The 18,044-nt window shown below is 48.4% G+C and overlaps 1 protein-coding gene across 1 annotated transcript in view; it reads left to right on the top strand.

The window, feature by feature from the left end:
- The first annotated feature begins 803 nt into the window (after positions 1-803).
- Positions 804-18,044, top strand: part of Kiaa1549 (KIAA1549 ortholog) — a 144,235-nt gene continuing 126,994 nt past the window's right edge. Inside the window, exon 1 of the mRNA XM_058575719.1 lies at positions 804-984. Within this exon, the coding sequence (XP_058431702.1) occupies positions 834-984 (151 nt within the window). The 5' untranslated portion in view covers positions 804-833. The remainder of the gene's footprint in view (positions 985-18,044) is intronic.

Here is an 18,044-nt window from a genome sequence, read left to right as displayed (position 1 = left end):
GGGGGTTCACCAGCCGCTTCCCAAAGGCCTGCTGGGTGCGGAGTGGAGGGCCAGGGTCTTCCTCAGGACCCGAGAGGGAGAAAGGAAGGATGGGCAGAGCTGTGCGCGCGCTTCCTCACCCTTTTACTGAACGCTGGGCTCTCGGGACGGGAGACCGACTTCTCCCCGCTTTGTCGGCTCTGCAGCCCCGAAGGCTGCCCGCGAAGGCAGGCGCTCGGCACACACCTGCTGCCCGCACCGAGTCGGCGGCAGAGGAGGAGCGAGAGGCCCGCCGCCCTCGGGGCTGGCCAGGTCCCCCGGCTCCGACCCCTCCTCGCGGGCCTCCCCCGCTCCAGGCGCCCCGGGGGAGCCAGGGCGGCGGGACCCAGCGCTAGGTGCCGGGTCGGGGCGGCGCCCGCGGCTCGCCCGGCCCAGGCCAACCGCGTCCCCCGCGTCCCCTCCCGGGAGGCGGGTCCTGGGGGAGGGCTGGGCACCGGCCCCGCCGCCGCGCCCGCGCCCGCCGCCTGGGCCGCCCCGCAGGCAGGCGCCGGGCCGGCCGGGAGGTGGTGCTCGCCTCCCCGCGCCCGGGCCCGCGCGTTGCCGGGCAGCGGCTCCGAGGCTCCGAAGGGGGCGGAGCGGCGAGGCCGGCGTGCGGCTGGCGGCCCCTGTCCGCGGTTCCGGCCCCCGGCCCGCCCCCGCCTCGCCGGCCTCCCTCCGCGCCGGTGCGCGGCGCCCCGTCCCAGCCGCAGCCGCAGCGGCCGCCCCTCCACGGCTTGAGCGCGCCGAGCCGCGAGGCCGGGCCGGGGCGCCGGCCGGGAGTGCCGGGGGCGCGGCGCCGACGCCGAGGCGCGGCCATGGAGGGGAAGCCCCGCGCCGGGGTCGCGCTGGTCCCGGGGCCGAGCGGCCGCGGGCCTTCCGCCCGCCGCGCCCGCCGCCGCCGCCCGGGGCTGCTGCTCCCTGGCCTCTGGCTGCTGCTGCTGGCCCCGCCGGCCTCGTGCGCCCCAGGTAAGCCCCGCCGAGACCCCCGGGACGCGGCCGCGACCCTGCCGGCCGGTACTGCCCATCTTTTCAAACCCCGGCTTTCCCCGCCCATCCTCTTTTATTCTCCACGGCTCCCTCGCCCTCCTTTCTGGAGATGCTTTTCCATTCTTCTTGGGCCCAGCAAATAAAGGCACGGAGGAAATAAATAAATAAAAGGAAAAAAGCGAGCGGATTCTGGCCAGTCTTGCTAAAGGTCTGCAAAGCCATCCTCTGTGAACCGTGGAGCCCAAGGCCGGTCTGGTGGCTTCATCAACCGAATGTGCCTTCTTTTTTCTGCAGAATGCAGGCACTGAAATTGTATGTGTGCATGGCTGTATGAATGTGACATGTCGAATGTTTGGGAATACTTTATTGTCGGGGCGAAGGAGTACATTCGGAATGGGCTTTAAGACAGTATTGCATTGGCGTTAGCAGCCAGCGTCCCCCAGATGCAGGCAGGCTGGTGGTGTCCCCCAGTGAGCCAGGACACAAAGAACATTCAAAGAAAATCTCTTGGAAAGCGCCCTGGCTATGGGTCTTTCCAGGGAAATAGCTATTGATATTAATTCTGCAAAGACATTATTAGTACAATGGAGTGTGAAAATATTTTGATTCTTAAGTGTCAGGGCATGAAAGGAGTAAGGGTTGTTTTTATAATGGATGCAATTTAGTGACTGTTCATCAGCATGGAATTAAGAGGCATGATTTATGAAGAAGCATGTGGGTGGGTTTTGTTTGTTGAGGAAATGATTTAATTCATATTGCTTCTCTGAAATGTTTATTTGTCCACCCTGAGCGTACACACAGGACCGCCTAGAGACGGGGTCTGAACGGACACACTGCAAACCAGTGATTGCCACAGCACACACACTTGGCCACTTTGTGGGTGGAAAAGGGAAGGTGGAGTGAGCAGCTAGGGGTGGAGAGCTTCTGCACACTGAACAAAAAACAGAGAGCCATGGAAGCTGCTCAGAATCCTCCCTTCTTGTGGGAGTGGGGCCAACGGACTGCCAAGTGGCTTTGGACAAAATTGGAACATTTGAAGGTGTTCCTTTGGGCCTGACAGCATTATAACTGGTGAGATGGAGGGCGTGTGCAATAGAAGCAGAGGAAGGGACTTTAGGGATCATAGAATGGGACCACTCTGATGTAAGAGGAAACTAAGGCAGAGAAGTGACTGGCTCAAGGTCACAGGCTAGCTGGTGCAGAGGCATCACTTTAAACCTCCCTCCCCCACTGCTCTTGACCCACAGACAGGTCCACATCTGAAGCCTCCATAAGAATTTCCCCTAGCTGGGTGGGGCCTTGTCTCAGGGAGCCACACCATAGTTGGCATTGACGGAGTGGGTCTCTTTTAGGAAGCATACAGCTAGTGCAAATGGTTTCACCCAGGGTAGTCCACCAGGCTCCAGTCTTGCCGCCTGCTAGTTCCAACCCTGAGTTTCTCCTTCAGAGGAGGAGAGGAGAAGAGAAGAGAAGAGAGGAGAGGTGATAATTCTGAAGAGTGCTTGGCTTTAGTCAACAAAGAAAGCCCTGTGATACTAATGGATTCATGTCATGGGACACAGCAAACTGTTTCCATTACAGAGTGTCCTGTGTGCCAGGTGCTACATTTTATATACACGATCCAATCATGCTAGTAATTAGGCATTACTGTTCCCACTTCACAGAGGAGGAGACTAAGGCTTCAGGAGTTGAGGTGTGGTTAGTTCAGACTCTGTCCTCAATAGCTTCCCCATGTACATGTGATATTTAGATAATCTGCAGAGGTTGTGGTGAATATAAGTTCTTTTTTTGATAAATTAAATAGTAGAGCAGTTGGGACTATCCTTCCAGAAATTTTTCTTCTTTAGAAGCCCTTTTCTGTTCCCCTCCACCCCCAATCCAAACATGCAAACAGTGACCTGAAATTACATTTCCAACCTAGAGCTGACGTCATGGAAGCAGAGACGTCATCCTTTCACTAATTTGTGTATTGGACTTCTCTGGTTTGCACAACTGCTTCGGGGCTGGGTGGTAGACTAAGAACTAAGAAACAGAGAACCCAATTTCAAGGACCTGGTCCTCCAGGATCCAATTGGAAACACAAAGCACTGTGTGAGCAAGCACAGACCCTTGTATGCACTGTTTGGTGAAAGGAAAGGCAAAAGGCAGAGAGGGACATACTAGCAGGGTTCCTCAGTATGGAAGTGGCCCCTGATCCTGATCCTTCTTTTCTTTTTCTTTTTTTTTTTTTCTCTCTCTCTCTCTCTCTTTTTCTTTTGCAGTGCTGGGGCTTGAACTCAGGACCTTGCCGTGCTAGTCAAGCTCTTTGCCCCTGAGCTACATCCCCCATTCTTCCAACCCCCATCCCCATGTGGGGGATGACCTTGGTGGAGGGTAGCTTCCTGATATAGCAGGGCTGCTTGTGGGATGCCTGGGCCTGGCCAACAGCTGTTCATCTTTGGAAGAGGTGGCATCACAGTTATTTGGCCTGTGTCTTCTTTCTGCCACTAGAACCTCTTTGCTAAGTCCTGAGTGTTGGACTTTGACCAGCAGTGGGAAGAAGCTTTGCTCAATGCTGCTGTGGTGGTGTGTTTTCTCTGAAGAGTAAGCAGTGTTAGTTAGAAGATGGTGTGCCTTGGTCCTGTTTTGGAGTCCCTCTGCCAGGGAGCAGTCCCCTCTGTGGCCATCTGACCATGCTCCCCTCCTTTAGTAGGTTTCTCTTTTCTCTAGAACTTCTGTTCAATAGTCTACTTTCCAGGCAACATCCTTATTATGATCTTTAAACTTTGGTGTTATTGATTTCTTGTTTGTTTCTATTTCATTCATCATTTTGAATTTGATCTTTTTTTCCTTAAAGAAAACATTTATAAGTTTGGTTTTGACTGTTCACTATTGTGGAAACAACTTGTAATACTTTGGACTTTCTTTTGAATGCAGTACTTTTAGGCAATTCGCCATCCACAATATAAAAAGAAAGAATCATGCTCTGATCCTTTGCCCTATTCAGAGATAAGTCTTTTTTAAAAATAATAGTCATTATGAAATTGATAGATAGCTCTGCAGAATTTGGAAGTTACTAAAAGGTACAGAAAACAGTTACTTACAATCCCACAACCCATCAATAACGCTGTAAATAGGTTAATCTCTTTTTTAAAATTTTTTTGTTTTTAGTTGTAGATGAACACAATACCTTTATTTTATTTGTTTATTTTTATGTGGTGCAGAGGATCAAACCCAGTGCCTCAGGAGGCATGCTAGGCGAGCGCTCTGCCACTGAGCCATAACCCTGGCCCCTAGGTTAATCTTCTTAACATTAAAAAAAAGTGAGAATCAAATTATATGCTTAATTGTATTTATGACTTTTTCAACGTTTAACTTCAACATTTTCCTATCCATTAGATATTATTAGAAAATGCAATTTTCTAGCCTAATAATTTAATTATTCTTCCATTTCCAGTCTTTTTTTTTTAGTGGCTATAAAAAATGACATGGATAAATAGCTGCAGAGATAAGCTTTGTCTATATATTTTTTTTCTGCATGTGTGGGTCTTTTTTGGAATTAGAATGTGATTAAACTGTCAGGCCAATCAGGCTGTGTTTCTTCATGTTTTGTGTAGAGTGCTGGGTGTGTAGTAAGTGCTCAGATTGTGGGTGAATGCATCAATTTTTTGCAAGTTGTAATTATAAAATAAACCCTTGGAGATTGGGTAGTTGCATCCTGTCATCACCTGCACTGAATATCATTTTTAAAACCCATGTTGGTATGTTTGTAATAATTGTTTTAATTTGCATCTTTTAAATTTCTTTAGTGTTGGATTTTTTTGTTGTTGTTTATTTTGTATTTATATCCTGTGATTTTGTTTTCTGTATTTTTGTTCATTTGTAAGTTTGGGTATGTATTTAAGTCTTCACATATTAAATATAAGGCTAGCAACCACTGTTCTTTCTACTTGCTGTACTTCCCCCTTCCAGTGGATTTTTTTTTAAATTTTATGAAATTTTGAAATGAGGAATTTGGAGTCATTTTGATTATCAAAATCTGTTTTTTCTTTTTACAATTTTTTTTCATTGCATTTATACTTTGTGGTGGTTTCATATCCTGTGAGCAAAGACTTAGATAAATGTTTGGCAAGTATGGTCCGGGGCCTCCAGCATCGACATCATTTGGGATTGGGGGTGCTTATTAAGAATTTAGATTTCAGGGTTCCCTCTTGTCCTAAATTTAAATGTTTGGTAGTGGTGCCTGCGGAGCTTCATTTTGACAAGTTTAGAGTCAAAATTTTATACTTCAAAACCACTGAGGCAGATACTGTGCACCCTGGAACTGAGAACTATAGTGCTTTGGAGATGCACCATTTAGCATCTTGCTGTTGTGTTTTCATTGCTAGAACTGTTGCTTTATTTTGTTTGGTTGTAACTGTTTTTGGTCTTGTGATTTTCTGGGTTTTCTTAGGGTTGCCAGGAGAAATGCAGAGCCTGCCGCTGACTCTGCCTTCTGCAGCCTGGGTCAGGAGTGTCTCCCTGAAGCCTGAATGCAGAGCCCCATAGGGAGTGGTTGAAAGACACCAGGGATCTGAGAGCCAGGGGTTTTCTGTCAGTGCCCTGGGTGACGGAGCCGGCTTATTACTGTCATGGTTACACCAGGTGAATTTTCCCAGATAGGAAGTCCCTGCTCTGACTCACTTGATTTCAAGTTGTGCCCACCCACCCTTCATCTGGAGCTCTCCAGGATGCTGTTTCTCTTCCCAGTGCTCAGGCATCAGGATCTGTTGGATAATGAGTTAGAGAACTTGGGTGTGCACATTTCTGCCCATAGCTTACTCTGTGACTACAGGCAAGTTGCCTTGTCCTGGGTTTCCCCATCAGTGTTAAAAGGGATGAAAGAGATAGATCGCCCCCAAGTACCCTCAGTGCTGTTTCAAGCCTCATCTTGGGTGCCTTGGATGCTTACTATAGGCAGCATCGATTCTGTTCCTATAGGGTTTCTGCAGCTGTCGGTTCTCTTTGCCCAGTAATTGTTTATGCTGGTGACCTGCTGAGGAGAGGTTCACTCTTGCTATTGCATTGAGTTCTTCTTTTTTAAAATACTCCTCCAGGCAGGTATGGTAGGGAATGCCTATAATCCCAGCTGTTCAGGAGGATTACAAATTCAAGGACAGCCTGGGCAATTTAGAGAGGCCATGTTATAAACAAACAAATAACCGCCCCCCCCCCCCCAAAAAAAAAAAAACTAAAAGGGTTGGGAATACAGCTCAGTGGTAGAGCAACCACGTGTCCAATCCTCAGTACTGCAAAAATCAAAAAAACCAAACCCTTCCATTCTTTCCTCTTGCATGCCTACACCAGGGCACGTCCTTTGCTTTCTCTCTTTTTTCCCACTCTTTGTCTCTTCCATTTTTCCATCTCCTTTGTTAATGCTGCAGTGTGCTGTGATTTACAGCTTCAGGCATTACTTCTCTTTATTAGTAAAAATCTACTGTTGCCATCCTCACTGGTCCACACACCTGCATCATCATTATCATCTGGTAGTTGAAAATGCAGATTTCCAGATCTCACCCTAGACCTTCTGAATCAGAATCTGCTTTGGATAAGATCCCCAGGTGATCTCACATGCATATTAAGTTTGAGAAGCCCTGGTGAGGAGCCCTGGGTGAGGCGGTGCCTTCTGACCCAGCCTTCTGGGACTAAGTAGTGTTGGAACTCTGGAGTCCGAGTCTAAATCTGCAGCTAATCCAGATGTTCAGAGACCCTGAGCCATACCTGCATTTAGGACTGATAAAGCCCTATTCAGTTTTGTATGGGATGGCTCTCCAGAGCTGCCTTGATTTGCCGCCTATTCATTCATTATGAACATTTGGCTAATGGTTGCAGCCTGACATACTGCCATGCCCTTGGTAGACAGCTGCTGTGCTGAACTTCCCTTGCCCCCATCCCCTAGTGCCCTGAGCCTCCCTCTCCTCCCCACCCTCCCTCAGGATTCTTCTCTCTTACCTCTCCAAGATCCAGCAACTGGAGGGTTAATGCTCAATCTAGCAGCTGCTTCAAGGACTGTGCTTTTGTCTTTTTGATAAAAGCCATTCCCATAGGTGTGTGGTGGCATCTCATTGTAGTTTGAATTTGCATTTCCCTCAGGATTAGCGATGCTGAACATTTTTTCATGTGCTTCTTGGTCACTTGTATGTTTTTATTTTTTTTTACATCTGTCTCTTCAAGTCCTTTTGCCCATGAACTTAGAATAACTCCCCTTCTGTTAGTCAGTGCTCATGCTCCACCTGCTGAGAACTGTGTTGACTGTGGTGGACATTCACTTGTTTATTCATCCATCCCCGATTCAGTCCTTAGAAAAAGTTTGTCACATGGTGTATTTGATGGTAGCTGAAGTCACAGATGTGGGAGACACCACCCAGGGAGAGCATGAGAGGAGAAGGCACCAGTTGACAAAGCCCAGGAAACTAATGATGAAAGGGGAAGAGAAAGAAGAGCCCCTGAGCAACAGGGACTGTTGTGACTAGGTGGGGCTGTGAAAGCATGGGGGTGGGGGAGAGTTTTTATTGGGGTGAGTGATCCATCATGTCAAATGCTATGCTACCGTACTTTTTTGTATGTGTGGTGGTGCTGGGTATTGAATCCAGGGCCCTTTATATGCTAGACAAGCACTCTACCACTGAGCTGTACCCCCAGGCCTCCAGGGGTATGAGGGTACCAGGGCCACCTGATCCATATCTCTTGGGATACTTGTCACACACCCTGACGCATGGTCAAGTTAGATCTGCTGAAGCAGCGTTTGCATTTTTGCAATGTTCAACAGGCTCTTTAAGATTTTCTCGTGCTTGGAGAGGTTTGAGTTATTCCTGAGAGTAGGCTGCTGGTGGCATGGAATTGATTTAAGTTTTAAAACATATTATAGGCTTGACCATGTTTATAAGCTACAAGAAGGAGTCGGTAAAGAGACAGTGGTTGAAAATTTAAGGAAGGGCGGGCGTGACAGATGCACAACTCACCTGAAGTGGAGAGTTCAGGTGGGAAGGCAGGATCAGCAGAAGAAGGGTTGGGGAGAAAGGGGTTGGGAGAAGGAATTGGAGGGGGCCTGGGAGTGAAGTCTAAGGGGTTGGAAGACATCGATAATGAGTCAGGACCCATGCTGCATGATTTTGTCCTGCAGCACTTGACATTCCGTGGTGGCCAGGGAAAGGTGAGTGATTGAGTGGCTTGAGACATCGGGCAGGTGCGCAGCGCCAGTGGGAATTGAGGAAGCTGACCAAGGTGGATGAAGGGCGCTGTGTGGGGTCTGGCCTGGAGGAGGAAGGAAGTGAATATTGGATGGAGCAGTGGGAAAAGGACTGGGAGAAAGGGTCCATCCAGGAGGCACCCCAGGCAGGAGTGTGAGGAGCGAGGTGGGGAGAGGGTGGGAGGGGTCGGTGAGTGGTGTTTCAGGAGAGCATGGACTCTGGTTTTGGTCCTGGGTAATGACCAAGGTAGGTGTAGTTCAGGAGTTAGTTGTTGAAGTGGAATTGGAATGATCTGGGTGGATAATACCATCCAAGTATGTTGAACTTGCCAGGAGCAGGGTGGGAAGGGCCGTAAGCTGGGCCTCAAGCCCGCAGTGCATGAAGGGAGAGACCCGAGCACCGTGTACCATGGGGAGGAAGTATCTCGAGTTGTCCACTCTTCCCTGCCATTCCCACTCCCACTGTCCCCACCCCAGCTCCTATCATCTTTTCTCTGGCCACTGATGTGGCCTGGCTCCATCCAGTTCATCCTCCACCTTCAGTTGGAGGGACCAGTGGGTCACATGCTTCCTTCCTGCTTGAGTCTGCCACAGCTGCTGTGGCTTTCATCACATTCCACACCTGAGTCAAGCCCGTGCCCTGTCGTCCTGTGTATGGGACAGGTGGGAGGAGGGATGTGGGATGGGAGAGACTGGACACAGTGGGTGCCAGGTTTTCAGTGTGTTGGTGCTACAGGGGGCCAGCACTGTCCCTCCAGCAGCAGAGGAGGGGGATGGCTGAACGCCGAGTTGGCCCACCCCAGACTGAGGCCTAGCAGTGGAGAGGCTGTTTTTCAACCCTGAAGTGTGGGTTTGAGTTGACGGCTGTGGAAATGACAGAGTAGGGCCCAGCCCTTCAGAGGGCCCGTGTCCTTTGGGGTGCTGTGTGTGTTCAAGGAGTGAAGTTCAAGTATTGAGTTAGGGATGGTAGGGGGGAGTAATAAGGTGGAGACCTCTGTGAGGTGAGGAAGTAGGAAGAAGCCCCTGTGGGTGGGGCGGCAGGAGACAGGTGTTGCTGAGAGGGGGGCAGAAAGCGCAGGGCAGAGCCTCCTGGGTTTGAAGGATGGGGACTCACAGCCAGAGTGGAGGGATGATTTTGGAGAGGAGGGAGGAACAGGCTGGAGCTCTGGCCATGGAGATGCAGAAGGGGCAGCTTGTGACTGTGGAGGCTGGCAGGTCAGGGGCTGGGCTGTGGCTCAGTGTGGAGCTTTCCTAGCACACGTGAGGCACTGGGTTCAATCCTCAGCACCGCATAAAAATAAATAAATAAAATAAAGGTGTATATCGTCAGCATGGGTGGAATTGGGGAAAATATAGCAGGTTTCTGGAGGAGAGCACGAAGAGGGGTGAAAGAGATGCCAGGCAGTGGACAGGGCCCAGTGGAGTTGGAAGGCCAGTCTTGGTAGTGGCCCAGGGGTTACTCTGTTCACTCCTCCAGCCACCCTGGATGGCCCAGAGCCTTGGAGAGAATGAGAGGCGACAGCCGTCCTGGGCTGTTGAGGGCAGGGACATTGGGAGGCTCCTGGCTGCCGGTGATGGGCTGGGAGCTCCCAGCCCTGTGTAGTCATCTGGAAACTCTCCTTGCTGCTGTTTCTCTGGCCTCTTGTTTGGGCCTGTGGAAGGAGCCCTTCATCACTTAGCATTTTGGGTGCTGGGATTAACTTTGGAGCCAGACAGTCTGAAGGGCCGCTTTAAAAATGCTGGGTAAGTATTGCTGGGAGCTTTAAAGCAGGGCAAGGGGAGGGGGAAGCTAAAACATACAAAAACAAATATTCTCATGGAGCCAGCTGTGTGTGTATGGTGGGGGGGGCAAAGCCTGGGAGACAGGTGGGAACTGGTGGGAAGTTGCTAGGGCTTTGCTGTGCCCCAGGTGAGCTCCTGAAACCAGCTGCGTCAGCTTCACCTGGGAGCTTGTTGGAAATGCACCCCAGGCCCCGCCCCGGTCCCCTGAATGAATTTACTTGTAGAAAGCATCTCCAGTGATTATGTGCACACTAGGATTTGGGAAACTCTGGCCTAGGCAGTTTCTCATGGAGTTTGGGTGTGTTTGAAAGATTTTTGGTTGCTACCTAATTAGTGGGGGTCTTAACGTGTCAAATTCTAGCCCAGGTTTCAAGTTGACTGGGAAAACCAAGGGCAGGTTCAGAGCTGAGTTGGTGTCTGGATGTGCTCACAGACCTGCTTCTGCTCTGAACTTCCCCACAGGCCCCCACATGTCCCCAAGCCTCTAGTCCCATTCTGGTCTTCCTGAACTGATCTCAGCAGGAGTCAGGGTGGTTAGATACCTAGGATTACGACAGCACCCCAGATGGTTGAAGCAAACAGGTGTCCCTGAGCAGAGGAGCAAATACACAAAATGTGGTCCAGACATACGATGAAACATTTAGGAAGCCTTAGAAAGGAAGGGAATCCTGATGCACGCAGCGTGGTGAGCCTTGGGGACATGATGCTCAGTGACATAAGCCAGACACAAAAAGACAGATGCCGTATGCTGCTGCTTTCACGAGGTACTTAAAATAGGCAAAACCATAGAGGCAGCCAGTGGAATGGTGGTTGCCAGGGCCCGGGGAGGGAGGAGTGGAGGGCTGTTTAATGGGTACAGAGTTTCAGTTTTATAAGGTGACAAGAGCTCACTGGTGGCGCAACAATGTGAATCTCCTCGGCACCACTGAACTGTACACGGGGAATGGTTCAGAGGGCAAATTTTATGGTTTTTTTTTTTTTTTTTTTTAACCACAGTTGTTTTAAAGAATAACCATCGTGGTGGAGTGGGACCTAGCTGATAGGGTAGCAGGAGTGGACTTTGGTCAGAGCTGGGAGCCAGTGGTCAGGGTGCAAGGCAGCAGCCTCTGACAGGTGTTGGTCCTGGGAGCTGGCCGGCTGAGGCAGGTGACGGGCTGGGAGGCAGGGACACCCATGTGGACCAGCACAGGCAAAGTCTGGATGGAGTGTGGGGTGCGGGGCAGGACGGTGGTCTCAGTGGGTGTCCATGGTCCAGCAGCGAGGCTCTCCAGGCCTCTCCCCCTCAGGACAGCTTTGCTTCCTCCCGTCCCTTCCTCTCTCAGGCCTCATGTTGTCGAGGGTTTATTTGCTGGGGTCTGGGCTGGGGAAGGCAGTTGGAGAAAGGGGTTAGGGTTTTCAACCTGGGCCTGAATGGAGGCTGAGGAGAATCTTTATTTTTTTGATTTATTTATTTTTTTCCTTGTATGATCTTTATTTTTTTAAATATTTATTTATTTATTTATTTTTTGAGACAGGGTCTTGCTATATTGCCCAGGCTGGCCTTGAACTCCTGGGTTCAAGTGATCCTCCTGCTTCAGTCTCCCGAGTTGATAGAGACTTAAGAATTTGTAAAATCAAACTCTTCTTCCTAGCCTTTGGAATTGGACTTTTAAATATTTTTATGCCTTTTGAGGGTTACAGTAGCTTTATTGGCTTTTTCCAGATTAGAAAAACAATATGCATTCATTGCAATAATTAGTACTTACTGTTCCCTCTGCCTAGAACATTCTTATCTCAGATTTTTATCGGCCTGGGTTACTCCACTTCCTCCAGGTCTCTGCTCAAATCTGGTGTTCTCAGAGAGGCATTCCCTAATGCTTTTTATTTTTGAAAAATATTTTTAGTTATAGATGGACACAATATCTTTATTTATTTATTTATATGCGGTTCTGAGGATCAACCCAGTGCCTCACAAGTGCCAGGCAAGCACTCTCTACCACTGAGCTACCAACCCCAGCCCCTCTAATGCTGTTTTAAAAAGTGAGGAGCTGCCTTCATCCCTAAGATCCTGCCTCCTTAATTTTGCCTGGCGACTCTTGTCATCTTATGTATCTCTGGCCGTCTACTCTGTCTCCCTACACTAGACCGTAGGCTCGGTCAGGGCAGGGTTCATTCAGTGCTGTTGCCCACTAAGGCAGCGAGTCTTCCTCCAGTGCCTGCTCTGTGCTGGGCCCTTGGGGTCCAGCCCTGAGCAACATTAATCACATGATGTGTTCCTAGATGGGAGGTGCCGTGGTGAAGAGAGCAGGTAAATAGCTGGGACTCAGGATTTGCAGTGTTAATCTGGGGGTTTGTGAAGCCCCATTGAGAGAGATTAGGGCTGCTGTAACAAAAGCTCCACCAATGGAGTGGCCTAACCGGCAGGAATCTGTTGTCTCCCAGTTCTGCAGTCTGACATCAAGGAGTGGCAGGACCTTACTCCCTCTGAAGGCCTTGAGGAACAGTGCCTGTCTTCCCATGGTGTTCTCTGTGTGTCAGGTTAAATCTCTCCTTTTTATAAGGACAGTCCTACTGGATTAGGACCCCGCCCTTCTTCTGAATGACCTCATCCTAATCACATCTGCACAGCCCTGTTTCTACATAATGTCCTATTCTGAGGTTATAGGGGGAAGGACTTCATGTGAATATTTGGTTCGATTCATAAAAGTGACATTTAAACCAGGATTTGAAGGAGGCAAGGGGGCATCCATGTTCCTAGCAGAGGAAGTAGCCAGGTCAGAGGCCTCGAAAGGTATAAGGGCACCTGGCTCTGGGGATGAGAGGAGGCCAGAGTGCAGGGAGGAGCGGGGCCTCAAGTGTGAAAGAAGTGGGTACCAGGGGTTTTGATCAGAGGGTGATGTGTTGAGACTTGGAATGTAAAATCTGTTGCACATTGAATGAATGTAGATGATTACACAAAGGTATAAAGGCTTTTAGAAAGCAAAAATCATCCCCGATCCTGCCACTCAGCTGTGACATTTTGGTGTCTCTTTCCAGACTTTTTACACACAGAAGCAGACACACACACACAGCAGTAGTATCACACTCTGCCTGTGGTTTGGCAACTTGCTTTTTTTTCACTTCGCACTTTATCACGGAATCTTTATGTTGTCGGGAAATATAGATCCGCATCATGATATTATTCGACACTGTGGAGGTTCTGTATTTTATTTAATTAGCTCTCTGTTGATGGATAATAATTGTATCGCTTTCTGCTGTTCCGAGCATCACTGTACATACATCTGTACACACTTTTCTAATTATTGCCATAGAATAAATTCCCAGAAATAGAATTGCTGGACTAGGCAGTGTGCACATATTAAATTTTGATATATTTTGCCAAATTGCTCTCAAGAAAGGTTGAAGCAATCTATATTCTCTCTAGCAATGAATGAGAGTGCCAATTTTGCTTCCACCCTCCATAATACAGCCTGTTACTGATCTTTATTATCTTTGCCAAACTCCTAGGCAAGAATTATCTCCTTAACAGTTGCACTTCTTCGATTGTTTATTGGCATTTGATCCTTCATTTGAGCTCTCCTTTACATTTTTTTCTCTAGTCGTCTTCTGCAGAAATCTCAGGACTGACCTGGGAAGAATTCTAACAGTGACAGAGAGCTTGCCTTGTGCCAAACACCCTGTGAGGCTAGTGTCTCTTGTTTCATCTACACAATCATATGAGGTGGATATTACTGTGATACCCATTTTATAGATGAGGAAGACAAAGTTTAGAGAGGTTCACTAACTTGCATAAGGAGACACAGCTAGTAGGAGTCCTCCTAACTCTGTGGATGAGTGTGCCACCCGCAGCCACGGTTCCCCTAGTCTGGGTCGTATTAGAGAATGACCTCATGGTCTCTCCCACTGAGGAGCCTGCTCACAGATTTGCTTGCTTGGGCAAATGAGCTCTGTGGCACCAGATCTAAGCCCTGCCCATCGCAGAAGCCCTAACTGAAGGCACCCTCAGGACTGTCCCTGAGAAGGTGCTCACCAAACTTTATTTAAGAGAAGTGAAGGAAGTGGATTTTGGAAAGTTGTATGGAGGTGCCATTTGGTCTTATTTCAGCAGATAAAACATTTTAACATAAATAAAAGATGGCAGAAAGCTGAGATTCATGTTATGAGCCATATTCTGTTTCCTCCAGCATGGAAGGTGATCTTCTTCTTAATGCTGTGTGACATTTTCTTTCTGCGTTTCTTTTTCACTGTGTCCTGGGTCGTATGCTTGTGGCTTTGGTAACATTTCTGTCTTGTTTTGATGGCTCTGTTTCTCTGTGGTTTGTTCCTGACAGCAGAGTGTGTGGTGTACTTCATCTTCTTTGTTCGTAAATTAGCGTATGCCATTGGTTTAAAATCAATTTCTCATTAACTAGAAATTTTGTTGGGAGGAAGGCAGTGCCTTCAGAGAGGTCCCTTGTTCAAAACCCCGCCAGCGGAGGAAGCTGTCCTACTTCCGTGGCGTTCTGTGCCTCTTGAGCTTTTCCTCAGTTCTCTGTAAAACACAGCTTATTAATGCTCTGAGTTCTTGCCTGAATCTGGTGTTAAAGTTTAACCTGCCCAATAATTTCCAGAAATCTTATTCCTGTAACTGTTCTGATTTTTCTGTTGCAGTTTACGTTGACTTTATTCGTTGACAGCCTCCACGTTCCTCTGTTCCCTCCTCCTATTCTGTGTCCCACTCCCCTGAGAGGAGAACTTGACCTGCCGTGGCATCTGCACTGTGTCAGGCAGCGTCAACTAGTGCTGCACAGAAACAACCAAGTCCCAGGGGCTTTCCTTCAGCTGGTGGCTTCTGACTCCCCTGTGCGGGTCTGTCTTGTGCCTTTTGAATTTTGTCTCTTTCTGGAATTTCGCTAACCTGGCACCTGTGCTTTGTTCTTCCGTTGTCATCTTGGATTTTCTAGCTCCAGAGTGCACCGGGCAGGCAGGCGGCTGTGTGGCAGCTCTGTGTGCACGCGCCTGTGTCGTTCATTTGTTGAGTGCTCCCTGCCGCGTGCTGAGCACGGTGCTGGATGTTGAGATATTGTGATGAACGTGACCCTCAAGGAGCTCAGTCACACAGGACACAGCATTCCATGTATAAGTAACTGCCCGACAGTGTGCCTTGTGGTATAATAAGGGGACTGCCGTGGTGATGGAAAGAGGACCGAGAACTGGCAGTAGATGTAGGATAAAAAGATGGCAGGGTGGAGATAACTTTAAGAAGGGAGGTGAGATGGAGTGGTCTTTCAATGCCACAGGGGAGCGTTGTTTCAGTTATTTATGGCTGTGGAATAGATTGCTCCAACATGGAATGTCTTGAAACCACAGTGGTTTATTATTTCTCATGAATCTGTGGGTCAGGAACTTGGTTGGGGTCTCTCACGTGTATGTGTTGGGCTGGTACCCGACCTGGGCCGTGGGGTCTGACTTGGTTTCCCTCCCTTGTCCAGTCTCCTGGCATTCTCCCACAGGTCCACCCTCTCTCTTCCCATGTGGCCAGCTTGGGCTTCCCTGGAGCAAAGTGGTCTCAGGGTAAAGGACTTGGTGATGGGCAGGTGGCTGCCCAGAGGGATGATGCAGAAGCTGCTAGTCCTCTTAAGATCCCGGGCTTGAAGTTTTCTGAAAGAAGCAACCGGAACAGTGACTCTGGTAGAGCAAATCACAAAGCCAGCCCCGCTTCCAAGGGACAGGAGGGATAGTATGCACCGAGGATTGGATGATGGTCATCTTTGGAGACTTGCCACCATGAGTGGAAGATGTTCCAAAAGAAAGATACATACAATTACAGATAGATACATCACAAATGGAAAGAAAGATACAATTACTGGAGAAAGTTCTTGGAGGAAGTAGGAACACATGATAATAATAATAGGCATCATGATAACTAACTAAAATGGGATGAGCACTTACCCCAAGCCAGGCATTCTTAAGGCACTAGGCATGTAGTAATTGTTTTATGCCATTTAATGCTGACAACAACCCCATCTATCAGGTACAGTTATTAACCTCATACAGGTGAGGAAAGTGATAATATCAGGAGAGGAAGTAAGTCACCTTATTGACTTTAAGTCACATAGCTAGTAACTGAGAGAGGAGGAATTCAACTCCAGAGCATTCTTGGATAGAAAGAATGAACGGTGCGTCTTCCACCGCGGCAGGTGGGAAGGAGGGAGGAATGAGTCCAGGTGTGGGCTGATGCAGGTAGGGATGGGAGGAGGCTGCAATTGAGGATGTTGATTTCTGTTGGCTTTTTTTTTTTCTTTTGATGAGGACCTGTCATCTCTTATGTGAGATGGGACTGGAAGAGATTGGGCTCCTTGAAAAAAGTGGTTTATAATTCTAGTACCTGGGGCTCAGGAGAAGGACCAGAGCAGAAAGCACCAGAAGGATGGTTGAGTGTCCAGAGCCTGGAGGAGCTGGAGACCGTTCATAAGCAGCAGCACCGTCCTAGCCCTGTGGCGGATTCAGCTATAGGTTTTGGCTGCCCCATGTCAGGGCAGAAAAGGTCCATCTGCCCCGTGGCCATCATGGGGCTAAACCCTCAGCGGCCCCTTCAGCCCATGACAAAAGTCTGATAGATCTGTTTTCTTTTCAGCTTCCATTATGGCCTCTGTGTCACAGTTTACCCTAAGTAGCTCCCCCAAAGTAGCATTTTTATAATAGATTTGGAAAAAAAAAGAACATCAAGAGTCTTCCTGCACAGACCCCACAGACTTTGGGTTTTATTTTATTTTTTTAAAGTGGTAGTGGGGATGGAAACCAGGGCCCTCACGTGAGTGGTAGAGGGCAAGCACTCTACCACTGAGCTGCATCTGTTTTGAAAATCTCACTAAGTTGCTGAGGGCTGGTTTCTAACTTGTGATCTTTCTTCCTCAGCCTCCTGAATGCGTGGGATTATAGGTGTGCACCACCAACTCCATCCGTCTTTAATTGGGTGTTTAATTAAACCTTTAATTGGGTGTTTCTTAAGATACTCTTCAAGTCTTAAAGTCTTTTCTAGTTGTGATGGGTCTTTTAGTTTTGGCACTGGATTAATTGCTAAGAGGGAATGAATTAGTGTGTACCCAATATGAAGGTCGTGAGGTTAGAAACACATTATGTATGAGAACTCTGGGCCACAGTGCAAAAAAAAAAAAATTGGTTATTTCTCAGGTTGTGTAATATGTGTGCCTACTTGTACAGGAACAGATTCTGGGCCATTTAGTCTATTTGGATTATCTTGGATTGTTGCTGAGTGATCCGGGGGAAGTATCTGCCATCCACTGTTAGGATGAAGCCACTCATCTCTGGACTGGGAGAGGAAGAGTCACTGATATGGTAAAGTAGAACAGCAAGACTTTGAATTGGAGAGATGCACAGTTTTAAACAACAATCTCAGGCAACTCTATTGTCCTGGGAGGTATATGAGAGACTGTTAACTCCTGAATCATACCAACTTTTACAGCCGAGAAGTTATATAAATATTCATATCAGTTCCTATTTCTGTGGCTCTGACAAGATGCCCCAGGGCCCGTGGCTTCAGGATTCAGGCTGAGTTGGAGACTGTTTCATCAGTGCATAACCAACAGGATGAATTTCACCCTCTTTATTATTCTGTTTGAGATTAAAACTCCAGGGAAGAGAGCAGGATTTGGGAATGGTGCCCATCCCTCACCCAGGAGCGAGTGGGCACCTTGAGTGACAGTGGGCGGTATCTGGATCACATGCTATGGTGGAGGCAGTGTTCCCCAAATCAGGACTTGGGGGAGTGGGCACCAGGCAGGATTGCAGCTGTGCACTCCACAGCCTGCTCCTGGGGTCACGTGTCCTCTGTGCTCAGCACGGGGCCTTGTGCATGCACACACTCACTGATAAACCTGCATGTGTCTGGAGGATATGTACAAGGGAGAGGAGAGGCAGAAATACGTATTCACAGACATTTTCACGGAAAATTACAAATCACAAAGACACAGTGTATACAGAAGTATGGTGTGCACAAACATATAGGTTAACAGCAATATAGAGAGCAATATAATAATATTATGCTGCTGTAATAATCAACTACAATGCA

The sequence above is a fragment of the Marmota monax genome, unplaced genomic scaffold, assembly GCF_021218885.2.
Source record: "Marmota monax isolate L192 unplaced genomic scaffold, Marmota_monax_Labrador192_F-V1.1 WCK01_AAM20220418_F8-fsc00122, whole genome shotgun sequence".
NCBI classification, from domain to species: Eukaryota; Metazoa; Chordata; class Mammalia; order Rodentia; family Sciuridae; genus Marmota; species Marmota monax.
The sequence above is the reverse complement of the archived record's forward strand: the minus strand, read 5'-3'. Positions and strand labels throughout refer to the sequence as shown.